Source organism: Nuphar pumila, chromosome 5, assembly GCF_984573655.1.
Source record: "Nuphar pumila chromosome 5, dmNupPumi1.hap1.1, whole genome shotgun sequence".
Classification (NCBI taxonomy): Eukaryota; Viridiplantae; Streptophyta; class Magnoliopsida; order Nymphaeales; family Nymphaeaceae; genus Nuphar; species Nuphar pumila.
This window is the reverse complement of record NC_143253.1, coordinates 44156199-44173975: the sequence shown is the minus strand read 5'-3', so window position 1 is coordinate 44173975 and position 17777 is coordinate 44156199. Positions and strand designations below refer to the sequence as shown.

General features: G+C 36.1%; 1 protein-coding gene across 2 annotated transcripts in view; it reads right to left on the bottom strand.

The window, feature by feature from the left end:
* The window catches only part of LOC149837474 (aminoaldehyde dehydrogenase ALDH10A9, peroxisomal-like), a 101978-nt gene that overhangs the window by 65611 nt on the left and 18590 nt on the right, over positions 1-17777 (bottom strand). For both annotated transcript variants that reach the window (XM_090006063.1, XM_090006064.1), the window contains exons 3-7: positions 7341-7421; positions 7109-7257; positions 2102-2194; positions 1908-2031; positions 419-484 (exon numbers count right to left, since the gene is read on the bottom strand). In XM_090006063.1, coding sequence (XP_089862189.1) covers positions 419-484; positions 1908-2031; positions 2102-2194; positions 7109-7257; positions 7341-7421 — 513 coding nt within the window. The remainder of the gene's footprint in view (positions 1-418; positions 485-1907; positions 2032-2101; positions 2195-7108; positions 7258-7340; positions 7422-17777) is intronic.

The following is a 17777-nucleotide window of genomic DNA, read 5'->3' as shown; positions in this document are numbered from 1 at the left end:
AAGATAGAGGGTTATTGATGATCCAAGATCCATTTGGATCCAATTCATCAAATTTTTTATTGTTATTTTGTTTGGTTTTGGAGTCATTATTAAACATTAGATCTATTCAAGATCCAATAGTAGGATTAGGATTTTTTTTAACTATAAATACTTGTTATGTGAAGGGATTAGGGTAGATGGATGAAAAAACCTTGATTATTTCCTTTGTTTTTATGCAATTTTAATTGATATTTTTCATTACTTTCTTGTTAGCCTTTGTTTTCCGTATGTAGGAGTAGCATAATATAGATTTTTCCCGCATCCTCAGAAATGAGGGTGCATCACATGTATAGACACATGCATTTAAATGGTTTTTAATCCTTATTTTCTGCTTTATACATACATACATATATATATATATATTCATGATCATGAATACCTTGACCATTTGAGCAGCAGCTGTCATGATTGCCCTCCCTGTTGCAGTACTTCCAGTAAAGGCAACCTTGCCAAAAAAGGGGGAAAATGCCATTTATCAGCACACTTCAAATAATTCTGAGTCTAAAACAGGTAGGGCCTAAATCAACAAAAATTAAGGACATTGAAATGTCAGCTATGTCACACAGATGCGGGTGCGGATGAGGCACTTTAAAAAAACTTGGGTGTGGGGGTGCAGGGAAGGTATATATATATATATATATATTTTTTTGAGAGTTTAAAGTTAACACTAATGCAATAAAAACAATTATCTTATGTCACATAGGTGAGGGTGTGGATGCAGACACAACCATGCAACACTTTAAAAAACTTGGTTGCCAGGGTGCGAGGAGTGTCTAGTCACAGTTTGGGTCCAATCAGCTGACCATATTTGAATTCTCAATTCTGTTAAGGATGCAGCCATAGATCTGGACCATGTCTGATTTAGTCTAATCAGACCTGTGCCCAAACCCAAGTTTGATTTAATCAAATCAGCCAGATATGGACCCATGTCTGATTAATAAGACCTGTGTCCAGACCCGGGTCTAATTTAATCAAATCAGACCAGATATGGACTCATGTCTGTTTTAGTCTAATCAAACCTGTGTCCAGACCCAGGTCTGATTTAATCAAATCAGACCAGATATGGACCCCATGTCTGATTTAGTCTAATCAGACCTGTGCCCAGATCCAGGTCTGATTTAATCAAATTATTTCTGGGCTTAAACCCAGATCTGAACTAATTGAATCAGACCTGGTTCTGGACCCAAGTCTGATATATTCTGAATCAGACCTGGGTCGGTACAGACCCAGGTCTCATTTAATCAAATGAGACCTGGGTGTGGACCCAGGTCTGGTTCAGATTCAATGAAGCCTGGGTCCAAACAGTTTTCAATTAGTTTAATCAGACCTGGGCAGGTCAAACAAACCCAACACCTGGCCAGGTGTTGAGATAGTTCACAAAGAGAGAGAGAGAGAGAGAGAGAGAGAGAGAGAGAGACTCACGATGGGAAGAGAGGAGGAAGAGTAGCACCGACATGAAGGGGCGATGGCACAAGAGAGAGAGAGAGAGGCAGCACGCTGGCATCAGTAGTGGAGTGGCGAGGCATTGAGGAGGAGCGAAAGGTACGAGGGGGGGCAAATCGTTCCCTAAAACCCCCCTTTCGCTTTTTTTTCATAAAGGTCGGAGGTGGCGTGATCGTGCCCTAACCCCACCCCCACCCCCACCACCCTCCCCCCGCCCAAATTTCATTTTTCTTTAATTGGACCAAAATGGACTCGATTAAAGTTGACCGAATCTATTTTGGACAAATATAACCCTGGGCAAGGGTTGACTGAACCCAGGGGTATTTGACCGCACCAGGTGATGCACCCACATCACGTCGACGCAGGTGCGGCGGCCTTTATAATGAGTCCGTGTGACATAGAATGTCAGATATGAAAAACCAAACCTTGTCTACTTGAGGATGAGATGCCAATGGAGCACCAACTTCTGGACCTAAACCAGTCACAATGTTTAAAACACCAGAAGGAAGCCCAATTTCTCTACATATATCAGCCAACTCCAAACAAGTCCTGAAAAAGATGTAATGTAAGAAGATAGAAGCTATACCTTACCACTAAAGTCATATGAACTAGCACTTACACAGAAGCCAATTCGGAGGGCTTCAGTACAGCTGTACATCCAGCTGCCAGGGCTGGGGCAACCTTCCATGTGGCCATTAGCAAGGGATAGTTCCTGCAACGCAGAACTCATAATGCTTTTAAGGATGCACAGGTTTAAGGAAATGCATGGTCATGTAGAGTCATTAAGCAACAAAAATCAAATTGATCTCTTCAATAAGCAAATAATGGACTCACTCAGAATCCCAAAAAAAAGAATCTAAAAAGCAAAGAATCTAAAGACTAAACAATAACAAGTAAAAAGTTGATAGAATATTAACCTACTATTTAAAAGCCTAGAGCTTGGGTTTAACGCATTGCATTTTATATAAATTTATATAACAAATCAAGTCGAAACAGAATATCCATAACAAGATAACCTGATTTTAACTGTTTAACACTGTGCATGTTTTGCATATATACGAGAAGTAAATAGATCTGACCATTTAACAAAATTAACTACAGACCAGAATCTATTAAATAAGGAATATATATTGAAAAAAAGATTCATGATATCTAAAATGAACATCTTGCTGGGAGAGAACTAAAATAGACTGAAGAAAACCACCAGAATTGTGATCCTCCTTGGCTAAGACAATATATTCGCACGATTGAACATCTTAGTAAAACCTATGAAGCCCATCAGTCAAGCCTTCAATACTAACAATTAAAAATGGCATAAGAAAAGTAAAAATTTCTCTTCATTTTCATCTCTTTCGCACATGGCATACAACTCTCTTAGTTGATTGCCTTACATAAGGCAAGATAATTTGTAATACCCGAAAAATTTAAGTGATTCTATGTGATTTGGGCCTGGGATCCAAATTTTGGATCCAGGACCCATAAAGGGATCTTTACGAATAAATTTACCTCATATAATCTTATATGTATATATAAGAGCAATAATTTTAATTAATTAAATAATTCAAGGGATAACTATTTACGATGGTGCGTAGATGGGTCCGGGATCCACCTTCCGGATCCATATACCCGTATATATATATATATATATATATATATATTTTAATATATATATATATATATATAAAAAAAATCATAATAAAATAAAGAAAGCCGTAAATAGTTTTAGCTAGATCCACTCTTATAACCAGTCCGGATCCGGATCCATAAATACCCTACGAATTAGATATTAGAATATACGTAAAGAAAAAAAATAATATTAGCTATGAAATAAAAAAATTCTGATATAAAGGGGGTTGAATCCATCGTTGGATCCGCCATTTACAAGCGACCCGGATCCACTCTAATAATGGATCCAACGTCGCGGGTCGCGGGCTCGAACCCGGACCCGAGTCCAATTTCGTTTAAAGGGGCGTACTTTATAAAGAAGAAAAGGAAACAAGAATCGTGCCTAGGGCACGATTCCTGTATACATCGAAAGGGAGAAGGGGGTCGGTTACAGAAGGTGTAACCGAACCCCGTGCTTCTCGGAGGAGAGGAGTGGGGGTTCGGCGTGATAAAAAGGGGGGTATAGAGGAAAGCACGTGGGAGCCTGAAGCTAGTATGAGGGAGAAGTATCCCAATATGTTCGAGTAAAGTTTTGTTTTCTTTCCGAATTTTTTTTTTAAGGGGGAGAGGATGTAATAATTACGAAAAAATAGGGAGATTTGGGTCTTGGATCCCTTCACTGGATCCAAATGGAGTAGGCAATAGGGTATAAACTATATGGGTTGGGTCAAATCCACCGTGGACCCAAATGGATCCACTTAAGGAATTGCCCAAGTGGCGTCATTTCGAACCCGCGTCATGGAGGGTCTGTCGGTTTGAATGGGTTCATAACCTATTACAGACTCGGATCCACTTTAGAGTAGATCCAGTATTGTGGGTTATCGGGTTCAGACACGGACCCATTTTCCTTTTTATTTAAAACTCGAGCTTCAGAATCGTGCCTAGGGCACGATTCTTGCCCAAGAGTGCAGATAGCAAGATCGGGGAGGGGAGGGGTTACAGGAGGTAACCGACTCTCCCGGTTCATGGGAGATAGGGGATCGCCGCTATAAAAGAGGTAGGTGGAGGAGGTTATGCTCTCGCGTCTCTCTCCTCTCATATTCCTTTTTTCGTCTCTCGCTTCTCATCCCTCTTTTCTTTACAGTATCAGAGGTTGCAGCAAGAAGCATGGTCTTGGAGGCACCTGAGATCGGTCGTCAGCCTCTTTCTTCTCCATTTGTCGCCGGAAAAAGGTAGGATTCTCCTCTGATATTGTAGGGTATCGATTGATTCGAGGTGAGGTCGGGTCGGCAAAGGGACACCTAAGGGTTGTCCATATTTCATGGTTTATTTTTACCCTGCTTGCCGAAAAAACCATTCCAAGGGCTGGAGATTTTTGACAAGGGTCGCAATGGTCATGAGGAAAAAGGCGTTGGGATTCTGAGCGGAGGATTTCTAAAACAATCAAACCTGGGGTATGGTTGGCCAAGCCCTAAATCTTCAAATCTGAACGGTGGGGGTCGTTTCTTTTACTGATTTAATTCATTCTCTGGAAAACATTGATTTTCTTGATCGTATATGCTTTTAATCAGAGGGGTTTTCGGATTTGTTCCTTCTCTTAAGCTTAATGGGTTCTTGATCATATGTGATGTTCGTCAGATTGATTATTCTTGATTAGATTGATTTCTTTTAACCTATTGTGTTCGATTCTAAATCATATGTGAAGCAGGGTGTCTTGAATCTGTCGGCTGATGATTTCCATTCAATCAGGACAGCCTAACATAGATTCCTTTAACTTCTTTAACTTCTTGAAATAACATGGGTTCTTGATGTCTGCGTTGGATTCCAGATTAACTAAAATCTGTATATGATGTATCAGATTCCATTTTGTTTTATAAGCCCAAAATTTCGTGGGTTGTTGTAGATTGTGATTTCTTTTTTTAAAAAAATGTATTATGAAAGGGAAACAGTAGTAAACATACCTTCATTGAGGGACTATGTCTTGCTTGAACAGTCTTACATATCTTATATTGGGTGATCCATACAGCATACCTCACATTATAAAGAACACGTTAAAACTGTATATCATTTCACACTACATGCAAGGTTATATTTAGGAGTAGTGGTTTCTGTTCCTTTGGATTTCCACTAGCGTTGTCAATGGTATATTGCCTCTTTGTGCATGAATTGTCCTGTTTCTTTTAAACCATATCGATGCATTTTTCTGACTAACTGCAATCTATATTGGACGATTGTCTGTTAATAATGGTTTAACACAAATTTCAGGATAGCTGATTTGTTATTTTTTTTTTAAAAGATATCTAGTTGGGACAATTTGGTTAGAACAATACGTGGGAGTATGTGATATTTTTATTAACAGAGCAGCTGAGTTATATTTAACAGATAGATACATATGATGGGTATTCATGTTTTACTATATTGCAAACAATGAACATACCATGTGACAAAGGAAAGTTTGGGACTCAATGTTTGAGTGTGTGTATTACTAAGAATGGGGTTTAATGCTATGGCAGTGATTAGAAGTTGTGGAAATGTTCTAAACTTCGAAAAAATGACTAAATTAATGAAACCCAATTACTCAGTTGAGACCTACCTTGGAGAGGGTGGGTGGTACAAGACTTTGAGGACTTGTGTTTGGTGTCGAGCGTGAAGCGGCTCGTGGGTCCCCGTCCTCGGAGTTAGGGACCAGGACTACCTATGTATCCTAGGTTGTAGTTCCATGTCTTCTATAGAAGTTAGGGATGCATCATGTTTTGAGTTGAGCCCTTGGGAGATTCTCTCGGCTATTGGTCGCTTCTTTGGGGATTCAGTCTCCGTTAGAATGTTAGGGTTAATAAAATACCTGGAATAATATACCCCTGAACGTTCTCTTCTAAGATGGTCACTTGTGCCCGTGTGTACCCATGAGATAAGATAATTAAACATCATTTAGAAGAGTTAGCCGTAACAAACACTAGAGAGATATATGTAAGTTTTATTTCAGATGCTTTATATTATCAACTTGTAAACTAATAAAATTATTATCTTGTGGATGAGGTAATTAAATTGTTATCTGAAAGTGTACGTTATTACATTGACTGTGGCATACCCCACCTGTTTATTAATGTTGCATAATTGTTATTGGTATATAACTGCTCATCTGCTCATGTACATGAATTTAGATCTTTGTTACATAGTGCTTACATGTCTTGATGTACACTAAAGTTCAACCATGACACTCATACCACACACTCGATTTCACGATATACTTGCACTATTAGTATAGAATTCCTGCTTAAACGTGGTAGTCTAATTCCTATCTTTTTAACATTCTCAGGTCAGGAGTAGTTACCACAAGCGGTTACAGGAGAGGTTTCGATATATGTTTGATCTACTGGTTCTCTGGCCGACTTGTAACTGATATGCCATCATGGATTTGTTTTTTGTAAATGTACATTTGTAAAGTTTCATGAACCAAAGTGGAATAAAGGATGTGTGGATTGTTAAAGATCTTTTTACATGTATCATTCCCTTCCCTTAACCATGAGTTATAAAATGATTCCGCTGTATGTATAAAAAAAAATATCCCTGTATTTCCGGGTTAAGTTTTTGGGGTGTTACAGAAGGCCATATTTCAAATTCCCTATGTTTCCATTAATCACAAAAATCTTATAATAGAAATGCATTTACTGTGAGCTGCTAATTATTTACTCTACAAAACGCTAATTAATCTCAGTGAAATGATATCTTTAAGAAAGTAGTAGGGTGCTGGTTCATCAATCAAGACTAGCAAAACTAAGACCACAAAAAGGCATTTTTCCCAGTCAAAACCAGATAGCCTTCTCTGATTACAAAAATCTACTCAAAGCAAAGTTAAAAATTACACGAATCTGATAAAGAGAGGTTGAACGATCAACCGAAAAAGAAGAAACAATTAAAAAAAAAAGTTACACCCAGATAAAAGCATGCAGCTACTTGAACTGGTATCTTAATAGCAAGAAAAAAGTGAAGACAACCATGGTCCAAGCGTAAGAAGTAATACCATGGTGTAATTAATCCAACCACTCCAATTGGTTCCTTAAGAACATGACTTTTAAAGGTTTCCATTGGCAGAGAAACAGGAGCCTTTTGTTTCTGGTCTAATGCCTCTCCAAGATCTGCATAGTACTCAAAGCAAGTTGCAACATCATCCTAAAAAGCAAAGGAAAACAAGCAATTAAAGTTTTTATTCTCAAAAAACATGATTAAACTTCTCCAAAATGCAATGCGCATACCATGTCCCATGCTGCTTCATCGAGAGGCTTCCCACAGTCCAGTGCCTCCAGCTTAGCCAGCACAGACTTTCTCTCCAGTATCTGTTGGCATTTGAATGATGTTGTCCGCATTACATCAACTAGAAAGCACACTATGAACAAGTTTTCTTACCCTTAAAGAAAAGCAAAAAATACTAGGAATGAAGCACCAACCATGATGACATTTCTGATTTCTCAAATTCATAATTTCACTATAGATGCTGTAGCAATAAAGTTTAATGTTTTCCAAGGTTAGCCCTTGGAAATAGCTTCATAGATCCACACATAAAGCACATGCTTAAAATTAGAACCATATAAAAAAAAGCAATTTACAAGGGTCCATCAATCATACAGAAGATGCACGTGCACAAGCATGGATATCACCCCACCATCCCATCCCAAGTCATTTCCAAGGGCCTGGTTTATTTACCACCATGATATATGGATCGACAAGGCATGCTCAGATGGTGCTTTATTTGGCCTAAGAAGCCATGCTTTTTTCTGTTGGCCATGTTGGGCCCACTGCATTTATATGATAGAAAAATGTTATTGGCCATTGTAATGAAACAAAAAAGCCTCCACACACCTCAAGCAAGAGGCACAATCACACAATAGTTTCAAGAACACGAGCCACTTATGGGCCAAGAACTCCACACACCTCAAGCAAGAGGCATAACCACACAAGTAGTTACAAGAATAAGAGCCACTTATGGGCCAATACAGAACACACATGTAATATCGTCTTTTTTTCATGATTTATAACTTCGAAAATTATGATTTTTTGGCTAAGGGTTTAATGAGATAAATAAGAATCGTGGAAAATAACCTTAAAGATAGGTGACATCAACTGGGTCTGGGCGTGGCCCAGAGCCCACTGACAAGACCAAAATGAGACAAATAATGTTTAAGAAAAAATTTGTTTTTAACCTTTAAATGGGAGCAAAATTCATGTTAAGTTTAGGCAAAATTCGGAGGCAAAAATCAAGTATACCGTTAGATGCGTTTCATAATTTTAAGAACATTGGTACCTTGTTTTTCTGAAATTGGATTACGGTTGGCCCAAAAATCGTGTTTTTAAAAAATGACTTGCCTCTATTTTTACATTTTTCTTGATTGGATCGGACTAGATCCGCTCCATTTGATCTGAATTGATATGGATCTGGACTCAGTCCAGAATCTATATTGACTAGGATCTGGTCCAGGTTGGATCCATAAAGATTTGGATCTTAGATCAAAATCTGGATCCGAAATCAATCAATGACAATTTTAAAACTACTTTGAATTTAAAGTTGAAAAACAACTTTAAAATAGGATAAGAATGAGGTAGAGTTCTACCCCCCATATGGGCTTCCAGAACCCTCTTGAAATATTCTTTGAGAATATTAATTTAAATAAAATAAAAGAGATAAGATCTAGATAGATAAGAAAGGTAGAAAGTAGAGTTCTACATATGGTAGAACTCTACCCATATGAAAGGCCTTTAGAGAGGACGTCACCCCCTCTCTAGAAGACCTAAAAAATATATATAAGGGTCTAACTTGTCTCTCTCTCTAATCTCGCTTTCTAGAAAGAGAGAGGGGGGAGAGAGAATGAAAAAGTGAAAAGAAAGAAAGAAAAGAAGAAAGAAAGGAAGGAGAGGAAGAGATCCACCTTTTTCACTGATCGTCCATCATTTTTCGATCTTTTTCCATATCCGAACTAAGTTACGGTTTCTCTATAGATTCATACGAGAAGAAAGAGTTTTAAATCAGATTCATGTAAAATTTTAGATGAGAAAATAAAATTTAATTCAAAAACATATATAAACATGTCCTGATTCACGATTTCATGCATTATTGATTTAATGAAAACATGCCATCGTTTTTCCCTGTTTAAGCATGTATTAATCTATGTTCAAGTGGTCGATCTCTTCTTTTTAGCGGAGCATGCTGAATATATATATATATATATATATATATATACACACACATATATATAGGACGACCATGATTTTTTTTTCTATGCTCTTGAAAAAAAATAGATGCTTATGGTTTGGGATCAGATTTGATCCAAACTAGGCCAACCGATTGGTATATAGTTTGTTTGTTTTTGCTGATCAGATCGGCACCCTGTGTGGATGCAGTCTGGTCAGACTTGCTGTGTGTGCATAGTTGATCAGATCTGGTTAAGACCTGATGCACGTTAGCTCGATAACTGAGATTAAATTTGTTTTAAAGATTTATGGATATGTTGAATTCGTTGGTTGTTGAAAAAAAACAGGTTTGATGCTGTTATGATCAAAAACTGTTTTGATGTTGTCAAAACAGGTTTGATGCTGCTATGATCAAAATTGTTTTGATGTTGTCAAAACAGGTTTGATGCTGTTATGTTATGGTAAAAAAAATAAAAAAACAGGTTTGATGTGGTTATGATCAAAGTTGTTTTGATGTTGTTAAAAAAAAACAAGTTTGATTCTGTTATGTTTACTGCTGTCAACACTATTTTTTTTTAAACTGTTTTGTATGTTGTTATACTGTCGATCTTCAAACCTGGATTCCTTTATTGTAAACCACCATCAGAACTAAATTTATGTTGTCATGTAAACTGCCATCAATTGAATATATGTTGTTATGGGGACTGTTATCAGATTAGAATATGCATGTCTTGTTGACTGATTTTTCAAACTGATTATTTTGTTAAGAGTGTTGGCTGCTATCGGACTGTATACACATGTTTTGCCTACCAGCGAATCTGATTTTGATGTTGTAAAATAAAAAAACAGGTTTGATGCTGTTATGATCAAAGTTGTTTTGATGCTGTAAAAACAGGTTTAATGTTGTAAAAAAAAAAACAGGTTTGATGCTGTTATGTTGACTGTTGTCAACATTTTTTTTTTAAACTGTTTTGTATGTTGTTATGCTATCGATCTTCAAACCTAGATTCCTTTATTGTAAACCACCATCAGAACTGAATTTATGTTATGTAAACTGCCAACAAAACTGAATATATACTGTTATGGGGACTGATATCAGGTTGGACCTTTATGTGGACTGCAGAGTGCTATATATGTTTTGGATTTAATTGTGCATGTTTATGCATTCGATTACTATGTTGCAAATGTGCACATTATACACATGAAAATTCTAAATTTATTTTGATGTTTGCATAAATATGATCATATACATGTTTTGGTGTTTATGCATGGAATTAATTATGATAATGTGTTGCAAACATTTGTTCGTATGCGTATGCAATTGGCTTTATGTGCATTCATATTGTATGATTGAATGCATTGTGGACATGTGAAACAAGTGTGTTGCATGTTCACCGAAATTTTGCAAAAAGATGCATAAATCACTTTGAGATGCTTTTGTGGTCAGATGTGAACCACTGCGGGTCATGTGGACCAGGAACATTGTTGCTTTAATGTTATTGATTTAATTTACGCATTGCAAAATTTATTTATGGAAATTATTGGTTTTTCAAAGTTAATTGCACTATTAAATTATGTGGGTTAGAGCTCGAAATTTGGTTTTGCATGTTGATTTGTAAAACGCTTCTTCTATGAAGAACTTTGTTTAGAAAAGTAAAAGAGATCTAACAGTATAATTAATCTCTTCCTTGATGTCCTTTTCAAAGTGTGAGAATCTTGGATAGTGATCATAGGAGATCGTGAAGATACTAAAACTCTGTGTGAGATTATGCCCCTGAACCCAACATGGTGGTTCACCTCCTAGCCACGGTTTTAGGGAGATTCAGTCGCTTTGCATAGGAGTGGTGCAAGAAAGTGGCGTCAGTGGATGCTGATTTTCCTGATGTCTCGGCATTAGATCTTGATTTCTAATATTTCGATGGATTGTGTTGATTCCTGATATCGATCGAAGAACAAATGTGAAACCCAGTAATAAAACACAAATTATGTGTTAAGCTACAACTGGAAACCTAACTTGGACTTCGGGAACTTGTGCCCGTTTTAAGTATCTACATGTTTAAGGAAAAGTGAAAATTAAAATTATGTGCATTTAATATGGACATACATGTAAAAGCAACTCTGATAAAATATTTAATAAGTTATTCATGCATGTGCATTGAATTATACATATTTATTGTTCTGCATTAGTTCATGCATTCATGCTTATTATATTTTGCATAATAATTATTATTACATGATACTTGTTTAAATGCTTGAATGGTAAGTTAATTATATAAATTGTTGTTGTGATATTTTTCTGAATTTATGCATGAATTTGGTTTATACTATTTTATTTATATTTGAATTTTTAGAGAAATTTGTACAAAGGACTCTAGTTCTTACCTGTTTTCAAAAAAATTGTTTTATAGGACCGGGTGCTCAGTAATGGTTAAATTTGCTAGCCGGAGACTGCAAACCTTGTGTGACATATTCTGGGTTATTGACAGAGTGGCTCCTTGTTATAGACAATTTTATTATTTTAGCTTATATGACATTTATTTCATTAATTAATAAAGTTGATTATTCTTCGTTAATTCAATGCACCATTTGTTGTGATTTGGTATATATTAAATCTGTGAGGCCCAAGAACCTTGGGTTTGTTTCTACAATTGTTTAATATATATATATATATATATATATATATATATATATATATATATATATATATATTACAATAATAAGTTGGGGTCGTTACAACACAAGAAGTAAAAATATAATCTTTATTGAGAGCATAAATGCACACAAAATGCATTATATTCAAGAGAGCAAAGCCCCATATTTATATACACAATTCTAGGGGAGCTCCCGACAACTAGTCTAGTTATTGGGGATCCCAACAGCCAGATTTCTAGCCGCAACGATCACATGGTGGTCACAATGTCAAGGGCAATAATATCCCTGACAATGTTTATATAAGACAAATCAAATAGAAATACGGAAATAAAGAAGGTAGAAATATGAGAAGACAGTTCTGCCCCTAGCAGGCAGATCCTATCACAAAGGTCAAAAGACCAAAATACCCCTGAAGGGTAAAATAAATTAGTCACAATATATATATATATGTACAAGCACCCATATTCTAACACCCTCCCTCAAATTCACGGGAATCACAACTGAAAGTTTGCCAAGAAGAAAATAGAATCCAAGAGAAATCTGCTAGTTCATACTCGAATGGTACACAAGGTTTTAAAACCCGTGACTCGGGACTCGACTCGTTCTTTATTGACTCGTGACTCGGCGGGTCAACTCGGTGACTCGGACCGGGTTTTTGTTAACTTTTGATTTTAAAAGAAAAACAATTAATAATTTGTCTCAAACCATGTTTTTCAGTAAACAAGAGATCCTTGGGTTGTGTTAAGGCATGTAATCACTGAAACTGGGAGAGAGATGTGACTCTTTCTTAGGTTGCTTTTGAACTGATAACAATTGGCATCAACTAAATTAGCTTGGTTTTTGCTTGTATTACTCCGTGTTTTAAAACTCGCTGAGTCAACTCGTTGACTCGGCTCGGCTCGCCCCTCCAGCGAGTCAACCCGGCAAGACAAACTCGGTTTGCCAAAACTCGGGCTTGACTCGGCCTGACTCGGCTTGACTCGGCTTGACTCGGCCTGACTCGGGCGAGTTTTGAGATGTTTGAAATTTGTTTTTTGAGTTTCAAATTACAGTTTCGAAATATACAAGTACATATATTTTAACAAGGATTACCCCCAGATTTTGTATAAAAAAGAAAATAAAAATCATTTAAAGATAAAAAAGCATTTAAATCCATAGAATAAAATCACCATGTTGTTCGAACTACTGTTCACCCTGTGTTATCAACTTATTCTAGCAAAATATTTTAAAGAAATGATTCTCACTATATATGGTGGGTCAACTGTGCCTATGGGAAGTCACATTTAGGTTTCATCATCCATTTGTTATGTGAACAAGCATTGTACATATTCAAATATTAGTAGTCTTTTTATAGTTGTGCCATTAATATATTTCCTGCATAGTTTTATACATGAGAAAATTGCTTATTTATGTTGATATTGGGCATTCTGTAAACTTTGAATATGCACATATATCCCTGTTTTACATTTATGGATTTGTTAGAGAGGGAATTAAAACTTTTAAAACAAGCTAGCATATATGATTGGCCATTTTAGGAACCTTAGGTAGTAGCAGATTGAACTCATGGTGACCAAATCCTCTAATTCAAGTCATGAATTAGTCAAAGTGCTTGTATAGATATCAAATTCAATTATTCAAGCAAACCTCTATAGCTCTTTGCAGTTGTTTTTATATTCTTACAGACATTTGGAGACTATGTTTACTCAAAAACATGGTTTCAGACAAATTATATATTGTTTTTCTTTTAAAATCAAAAGTTAACAAAACCCGATCCGAGTCACCGAGTTGACCCGCCGAGTCACGAGTCAATAAAGAGCGAGTCGAGTTCCGAGTCACGGGTTTTAAAACCTTGGTATTACTTCCTGGGTTTGTCATTTTCTAGTTAAACCATTCATAGAGAGCAGTAGCATTGAAAAATGCATAGGCTGATCTCTGTCAGACTATCTCACACGAATATTCGCAACTTACCAGTTACCCTTGTGTCATGCCCCCTTGTACAGTATTCTTAATGAAAAATTGAACAATGGCATGCCATGTGTCCTTTTTATTGTCCATGTGACCATATATAAATGTACATCATTGACAAATGAACAAAGGTCATTAAAAGCAACTAATGCTGTAGCAAAAAACTCTAGGATAGCCTGCTAAATAGCCTTCAAATTTCTTTTTTAGACAAAAGACCATGGAGTAATTTGAAGAATAACTATGGTGTAAGTTGAAAAATATGAAATTAAGTGGCATGACAAAAATTCTTGAAAGAGATGCAACATATAAAATCCTGGTTGTTCACTCCCAAACAGAGCTAAAACTCTTTTCCCTATTAACACTGGCTCCTAATGTAGTTTCTTATGAATTAGCAGGATTTTTGTATTTTGATGGTTTTGTCCATTGTCAAGCAATCAAGAACTTATGTGAAGCTCTGTTGACATTTGTCTTATTGGTAGAAATTTATGGAAATGTTATGAATCCTCTCTTGAGTGACTTCTAGCTACTAGCTACCACAAGGCCAATTACCAGTTTCCAACATATATTTAGTTCCTTAATTTAATGCTTCTTATAATACATGATGAATATTATAGTTGATTATGCTATGACAGTGATACCTAATACCTGTTACGAAGTTAACACACACACATAGGGAAGATCCAAGAGCACACATACCACAAATCCAATTAGCACATCAGTCCACCAAATCAGCCAACACTAAGGACACACTCACAAGAGACCCTAAGGGTATGTCTGATTGCTTGTCCAAGATTGGACAGACCTTTAGAACATAACAGACAAAACATATGTTCTGTCAGTAACAACCTTATTTCGTCCCATGTTTGTTTCAACTCAAATAAAAAATCAAATTTCAAACATCCCAGAACTCGGCCGAGTCAAGCCGAGTCAGGCCCGAGTCAAGCCCGAGTCTTGGCAAGCCGAGTTTGCCTTGCCAAGTTGACTCGTTGGAGGGCCGAGCCGAGTCAGCTGAGTCAACGAGTTGACTCGGTGAGTTTTAAAACCATGATGATACATATGGTGAAGTGATGGTCTTCTTCAAGAGTTCTTCATAGACATAATGACAATCAATTTCAATGTGTTTTGTTCACTCATAAAATGTATGAATGCTTGCAATATAGATAGTGCTCTTGTTATCACAACATAATCTTGAGGGTTCAGTTATGTTAACTCCCAAGTCTTTTAGTAATTATCTCAACCACATCAATTCAAAAGTCCTAGTGGTTATAGAACGATATTCGGCTTTTGTAGAGGACAGAGACACCTTTTGTTGTTTTCATCTCCAAGATATCAAGGATTCGCTTATAAAAAAATAAAATCCTGTGGTTGAGTGATGATCATTGACATCTCATCCCCAATCAAAGTCAGAATATGCAATAACCTTTACTAAGAAGGAAGATGATAAAAATAAACCATGATTAATGATATTTTTAACATATTTAACTATCTTCATCACAACAGTTATATGTGATGTAGTGGGAGCATGTTGAAATTGACTGGCAGTATGAATGGCATGAGCAATACTAAGACGAGTAATAGAAAGGTAAATTAGGGTGCCAATCATTTGGCGACATGGAGTTGAGTCATTTAGAGGTTCTCCATCATCTTTCTTCATTTTCTCATTGATAACCTCTGGTGTATCAAGTCTTTTTTCATTAGTAAGACCTGACCTTTCAATTATATTGGTTGCATATTTAATCTAAGACAAAAAATATTCACGAGGTAAATAAAAAACTTCAATTCCAAAAAAAATATCTAAGAAAACCAATATCTATCATATCAAAGTTGTTTTTTAGAACATTTTTGATATGATTAATTCCTTGTTTATCACCTATAGTGATAATCATATTGTCCACATAGAGGAGTAAAATGATTATACCTGTGTTAGAAGACTTAACAAATAATGCACTATCCGTATAACAATATTAAAATCCTTGTTGAACTATCACATTGCTAAATCGGTCATAGCAAGTCTTAGGAGGATATAGACTATACAAAGTCTTTCTCAAACAAAGAACTTTTCCATGTGCCAAACCTAACTCCGAGAGGAGGTTCCATATAGACTTTTTCATTAAGGGTTCCTTTTAGAAAAGCATTTTTAACATCCATTTGAAAGATAGATCATTTCCTTATAGACGCTAAGTGTGATCATCCTAGCTACTGTGGCAAAGGTTTTCTCATAGTCTATCTCATATTCTTTACTAAACCCTTTAACTACTAGCCTAACTTTGTATCTTTCTAGTGTTCCATCACTTTTGGTTTTGATTTTGAATACCCTTCTACACCCTATGGTTTTCTTTCCTATAACTAAAGATTGAATCTCCTAAGTTTTAGCCTTTTATAAAGCTTCTAATTCATTATTCATTGTCTCAATCCATTCATGACGATGTTTGGCCTCATTATATGATGATGGTTCAACATAAGAGTGAATGGCCATAAGACACACTCTATAGTTGAGTTTGAATGATTCATAAGATATGAACCAACTAGGTGCTTGGCATATTCTTGTAGATCTTCTAACACTAGATTGATCTATGTCTTGGCTTTGGGAATACCTCTCTAATGCATTTGATGGTTGGTCTTGAGTATGACGATAATAGACTTGTATTTCATTGTGAGGTTCAACAATAGAAATATCACTTTTATGAGCATTATGAGTATAATCATTATAACTCTCATGGATATCATGAATATTATTGCTTTTATTTACATAATCATCAACAATAGCATTTGTTAAATTATTGTAGACTTTGTGTAAATACATATATATTTAACTATATATATATATTTGTTAAGTATTTTGTATATATAGGTTTTGTTTGTATTTTCTTTTTCTGTATTTTATTTTTATTTTTTTTTATTTTTTGGTCGAGAATGGCCTTTGACCAAGGTTGACCAGTTGTTGGACAGGCTCCAACGGCTCTATTTGGAGCCCAACGGCTAGCCAACCCTCTCCTCCTTGTATATAAAGAGGGGATGACTCCCCTTGTAGTTTTATGCTTTTGCCGAGCATTCTTCTTTGTGACTGTTTGTGAGTGTTATTTTATGCCTTTGTACACATATTTTTCATTGTAATCATTGTGGGTTAATCAAGTCATTTTTGGATTTAATTTTTTTTAAGATTGAAGATATTTTCACATGGTATCAGAGCTTGGTCTCTAGAAGCAAGCATGTGTGCTACAGTCATCCGTGGTTGTTAACTCGAGAAGCATGCCTGCTCATTTTTTTTTTTGTGGAAGGACTTCCTTGCAAGTTCCTTCCTCTTTTGCGTGCTACAAAATAGCTGAAAAAGAACCCATTGTGGTGCATGTTTGATCGTAAAAATTGACTTGTCTCTCTAAAGCTCCTCCATGGCGGAAAAGGATTCACATTTCTCTCTTGGATTCAAGCTCAATGGCTCCAACTAGCATGTTTGGGCCGGAAATATGGAAGCATATATAAAGGGAAAAGGGCCTTGGGGACATCAAAGGTACAATTTCAGAACTCGAGCCTAAAATTACCAAAGTTGAAAAGGGAGAAATAAAAGTTCTTGAAGGAGAGGAAAGGGTGAAAGTTTTTAAAGAATACAATAAAAAACATGAAGAATGAGAAATGAAAATTTATAAAATTCTTTCTTGGATTTTCTCTACGGTTGAGACTAGGATTAATGCCAATATTTTAAAATTCAAGAAGGCATCTCAAGTTTGGGAATATCTTGAGAGGATGTATACCTCAGGAGATTTGTTTCACAAATACTATCTTCAAAAAGGGCTTTAACTCTTCAACGAGGACAGACAACTATTAGAGAGTATTTTGTTGAATTATCATCTATTTGGGCTGAACTTGCTCTCCTTGAACCAAAGTGGAGTGGA